This window comes from Oratosquilla oratoria, chromosome 41 (genome assembly GCF_046742065.1).
Source record: "Oratosquilla oratoria isolate Oo_2021 chromosome 41, ASM4674206v1, whole genome shotgun sequence".
Classification (NCBI taxonomy): domain Eukaryota; kingdom Metazoa; phylum Arthropoda; class Malacostraca; order Stomatopoda; family Squillidae; genus Oratosquilla; species Oratosquilla oratoria.
This window is the reverse complement of record NC_134817.1, coordinates 28127197-28132196: the sequence shown is the minus strand read 5'-3', so window position 1 is coordinate 28132196 and position 5000 is coordinate 28127197. Positions and strand designations below refer to the sequence as shown.

Sequence of the window (5000 nt, the reverse complement as noted above, 5' to 3'; positions counted from 1 at the left end):
AAGCAGCTGTTAAGATGATGAGAGTAGGTAAGGCACCTGGGTTGGATGGATGCCATGCAGAATGTCAGAAAAAAAGGAGGTGCAATTATGGTGGAGTGGCTGGTGAAGTTATTCAATGTTTGTTCAAGAGAGGGTAGAGTGCCGGAGGACTGGAGGAGTGCCTCTATAGTTCCGCTTTACAAGGGAAAGGGGGACAAGTGTGAGTGTAGTAGTTTCAGAGGTATCAGTTTGTTGAGTGTAGTTGGGAAGGCTTATGGGAGGGTCTTGATTGAAAGGATTAGGAGAGGAACAGAGGGAGTAATTGGTGAGGAACAGTTTGGTTTTAGGACAGGTAGGAGTTGTGTAGATCAGATTTTTGTGGTAAGACGGATATGTGAGAAAGCTATAGGAAAAGGTAAGGACGTTTTTTGGGATTTTATGGATTTGGAAAAGGCTTACGACAGGGTAGACAGGAAGGCACTGTGGGAGGTATTGCAGATATATGGGATAGGAGGAAAGCTGTTAAGAGCATTCAAGAGTTTTTACGAGAGTAGTAGAGCTTGTGTTAGGATTAGAAATGGAGAGAGTGAGTGGTTGAGGTAAAGGTGGGCTTCTTCAGGGATGTGTTATGTCACCCTGGCTGTTCAATCTTTACATGGATGGGGTGGTGCGAGAGGTGAATGCAAGGGTAGTGGGTTAGGGGTTGGAGATGGTTAAAGAAAATGGAGAAAAGTGGGAAATAACCCAGTTGTTGTTTATTGACGACACTGCGCTTGTAGCGGGATCAGAGGAGGGATTGAGGAAGTTAGTGACAGAGCTTGAGAAGTTGTGTGAAAGAAGAAAGCTGAAGATAGATATGGGCAAAAGTAAGGTGATGAGATGTACAAGGGGAGAGAGTGGCAGTAGACTGGAAGTGAGTATTAAGGGAGAGAGACTGGAGGAAGTGAATAGAAAAATTGTAATGAGAAATAGATATTTGGGAATGGATGCTAAGAGGTTATATGAAGGAGTGATTGTGCCGACAGCACTGTACGGGGTAGAAACATGGAACATAAGAGAGGAAGAGAGAAGGAGTTTGAATGTGTTTGAGATGAAATGTCTGAGAAGTATGATAGGGGTTACTAGGCTGGACAGAGTGAGAAATGAGGTGAGGAGGAGAACAGGGGTGGAAAGGGAGTTCGTGAGTAGGGTTGATGAAAGAATATTGGGATGGTTTGGACACATGGAAAGAATGAGTGAAGAAAGATTAATATAAGAGGTGTGGAAGGCAGAGGTGGAAGGAGTGAATATGAGGGGCCGCCCTAGGATGAGATGGGTGGATGGTGTAAAAAGGGCATTACGAAAGAAAGGAATGTCTGTTGACGAAGGACGGGAGAGGACAGAAGATAGGGGTGAATGGAGAAGGGTTATGTATGGATGATGCTGTGATACATGATGGGGTGAAGGTGGGGGGTGAGGGAGTATGTATGAAAAATAAATTGACGCTGCCCGAAGGGATTTCTCCCCGTCTTCTCCTTTTCTGCGTGAGGGGCCTGAGAGGGAGGGGGGTCGCCGAATTAATAAAGTGGCCTTGCTGTGGATGTGCGACACTGCTTCTGACCCAGGGCAGTGGACAGGATGCAGGGATGACCCGTCATCCAGGAGGTGCCGAGATGTGAGGGAGGGAAGAGGGTGGAGGATAGTGGAGTGTGTAGGTGATGGAATGGGTGGGAGTGGTTTTTATGCCTTTTTCTTTTTGGCTACCTCCCGTGTAAGGGGAAAAAGCCTTTGATATATGTATGTATGCATTATTTATTATCATCTATCATTATTATTATTACCATTATTATTACCATTATGATTACCATTATTGTTATTATTTCAATCATTATCTGTATCATTATTATCATTATCATTATTATTATCATTACCATAATCATTGTAATTATTAACCATAATCATTATAATCATTAACAATATTATTTATTTATTTACTTTTATATCTTCCAAGGACTATCGTCATTATGCGATCGTATGAAGAAGGTTGTCTGTCCTTAAAGCGGCCGAGAGGAGAACTGGTAATGGCGGAAAAGGGACCAGCGCTTCTATCCTTGGGGAGGAGGGTACTCTGAACCCGTAACAGCATGATGCGTGACTCTGGTCCGTAGGCCTGTTTTCATGCAATCAGTACTCCATACTTATCTAACAACTCCCCTTTCGTAAACAATCGGTGAATACACACACACACACACACACACACACACACACATACACAAGGTTAACCCCCCCCCCTTCCCGGGCGATTAGTTTCATGCAACAGGTTGCGTCGGTGTGCGAGCTGCCTAAACGTTACTCCGGGGCCAGCAGCAGTTTTAGATCGTGCGCATGAAAGATGTCGGATGATGACGTTTGAACAACAGTTAGACTGGCAGAGGATGCAAATTGATAATTTGTAGTTAAAACATGGTGGGGGACAAGGGTCGCTATCGTCATCTAAACAAAGAACGAGAAAGTAAGTGAAACAATGAAATGTGCAGAACCGCAGAGGAATGGAGGATATGAGGGGTGACTACAACCTAATGCAGAAAAAAGTAAAATAAAAAACAAAAAACAATGGATTATAGAGTATAGAGGTAAATCATGCATAGATTATATATAAAAAGGTAGAATCAAAGAAAATCCACCAGGACTAAACAAACTGATAAAAGAGCCAAAGAAAACAAACGAAATCTAAAAAAAAAAAAAAAATGAAAATGAAAGAAAAATAGAGATAAAAAACACAGAGCGAAAGAAAATACCCTCCCCCCCAAAAATACCATAAAACACAGAAATGATATTAATCAAGAAATAACCAGTTCTAGACTTTGCTTCCTAGATTTTCTTTATTTTTAGGAGAATGAATAAAAAATGAATTCTTACCCTGAACGACTTACTGGTGCGACCCATGATTCTTGAAATTTCGAGTCATTTCTCTTCTCCTTACCTGAAAAAAAGAAAAATATTTTGTCATTACAACAAGCTCTTATATCCTTGGGGATATATTGCAGTGTCCTAGAGGGATACTAGCACAACTAGTGTTACAAGTAATCAGCACTAATTTGACTTATTTATCAATTAATTCATTTACTTATTTATTTATATACTTATTTATATTTCATCATATTTCTTTTTTATCTATTCATCTATCTAATGTTCATATTCTATCATAATTTTAGTTCATCTATTTAGATATTTACTTATTATTATTTTTTCTATTTTATCTATTTATTTTTAGTGGATATAAAATTAATTATTTGTTTATATACTCATTCATATTTCATCATATTTCTTATATATTCATTTATTTGTTTGTTTATACTCTTTTATACTTCTAATTGATATATTTAAATATTCACTTATTGTTACCATTATCATTTATTTATTTTTATTATTTTTCTAATAGGAGATTTGTCTTTAATGATAGAAGATCGCCACGTGACTTGAAAAAAAAAAGGAAAAGTGAAAGTTGGACATATCGTCCATTGTTAGGCACATGGGTGATGTAAAGACTGAAATATTAGTCATTCATAGTCTGGGTGATCAACCCCACCCCTCACTCACTCACTCACTCACCCACACACACACACACACACGCACACATATATACACCCACACAAACACCCACACACACACACACACACACACACACACACACACACACACACACACACCACACACACACACATACACACACACGGTGGCGCAGTTGGTAGAGGCTCAGACTCTCAGCACGGTGGTACCGGGGGTACTGGGTTCGAATCCTGCCCAGGGCTGAAATTAATTCAGTATCGCTGCACCTCGAGTCGTTACTCCAACTCTCGTGGGCGGGGAGTTGGGTGTGTGTGTGAGTGTAAGGTCATAGCATTACCCATAGATCGGTCATACGAGCTCTGAGCTCTCTTCCGGGAGGGAAATAGCTGTCGATCACGAGTCCAACACGTGATCCAAAGACCAAGGTGAGGTGAGGTGAATACACACACACACACACACACACACACACACACACACACACACACACACACACACACACACACACACACACACACACACACACACACACACACACACACACAGATCAGAAATTTATTTCGATGCACAAAAAAAGGGAAAATGTCCGATGGAGAAAACCGTTCGAAGGGAAAAATGTCCACACTGAAAAAAAAAAAAAAACCGCGTTCCTATTTGAAAGTACAATACGAATGACCGACACAATAACCAGCGGGCCAAAAGCTAGATAAAAAGTAGAATATTCTTTTTACTTTTATTTTCTAGCATCTGGGATACGTTTTTTTATAACTGTCATTAGGGATGTCAAACAAGGTGAAGGTGGAGGCAGTTTGCTCTCTGGTTTAACGCCATGACACGTCGAGTCATGTTACAAAGGTTGATGTTCTCTCTCTCTCTCTCTCTCTCTCTCTCTCTCTCTCTCTCTCCCTCTCTCTCTCTCCCTCTTTCTCTCTCTCTCTCTTTCTCTATCTCTCTCTCTCTCTCTGTGCATATCAGAGGCAGTCTAATGACGCATTTAACTAAGGCCTATTATCTTTATTCTCCTTGAAAGCTGTTTTTCATTTATTATTCTCTGTTCATTTACTCTTCCCTTTCTACAGTGAATCTGAACTTTGCAGCTATCGTTAACTGTAAGAAGAAGAAGAAGAACAAGAAGAAGAAGAGGAAGAACAAGAAAGGGAAAAGGAGGAAGTAGAAGAAGAAAAAGAAGGAGAGGAAGAAGAAGAAGAAGAGGAAGAAGAGGAAGAAGAGGAAGAAGAGGAAGAAGAGGAGGAAGTAGAGGAAGAAGAAGAACAAGAACAACAACAAGAACAACAACAACAAGAGGAAGAAGAGGAAGAAGAAGAAGAAGAAGAAGAAGAAGAAGAAAAGGGAAGAAGACAAAGAAGAAGGGGAAGAGGACGAAGAAAGAGAAGCAGCAGCAGCGGAAGAAGAAGAAGACGAATTGGAAAAAGTGAAAAAAGAAGACGAAGAGGAGGAAGTGGAAGAAGAATAAG

General features: G+C 40.5%; 1 protein-coding gene across 5 annotated transcripts in view; it reads right to left on the bottom strand.

Moving 5' to 3' along the window:
- The window catches only part of LOC143021080 (adenylate cyclase type 6-like), a 733530-nt gene that overhangs the window by 466928 nt on the left and 261602 nt on the right, over nucleotides 1-5000 (bottom strand). For 3 of the 5 annotated variants that reach the window (XM_076178340.1, XM_076178339.1, XM_076178338.1), the window contains exon 1: nucleotides 2878-2924. The exons of 1 other annotated variant lie outside the window; for it this stretch is intronic. Coding sequence is in view for 1 of the 4 variants with exons in the window: in XM_076178341.1 (XP_076034456.1) it covers nucleotides 2878-2904 (27 nt within the window). In the remaining 3 variants the exon portion in view is untranslated. Of the gene's footprint in view, nucleotides 1-2877; nucleotides 2942-5000 lie in introns of those variants that run through there. One more of the 5 variants, XM_076178341.1, reaches the window with a different exon arrangement.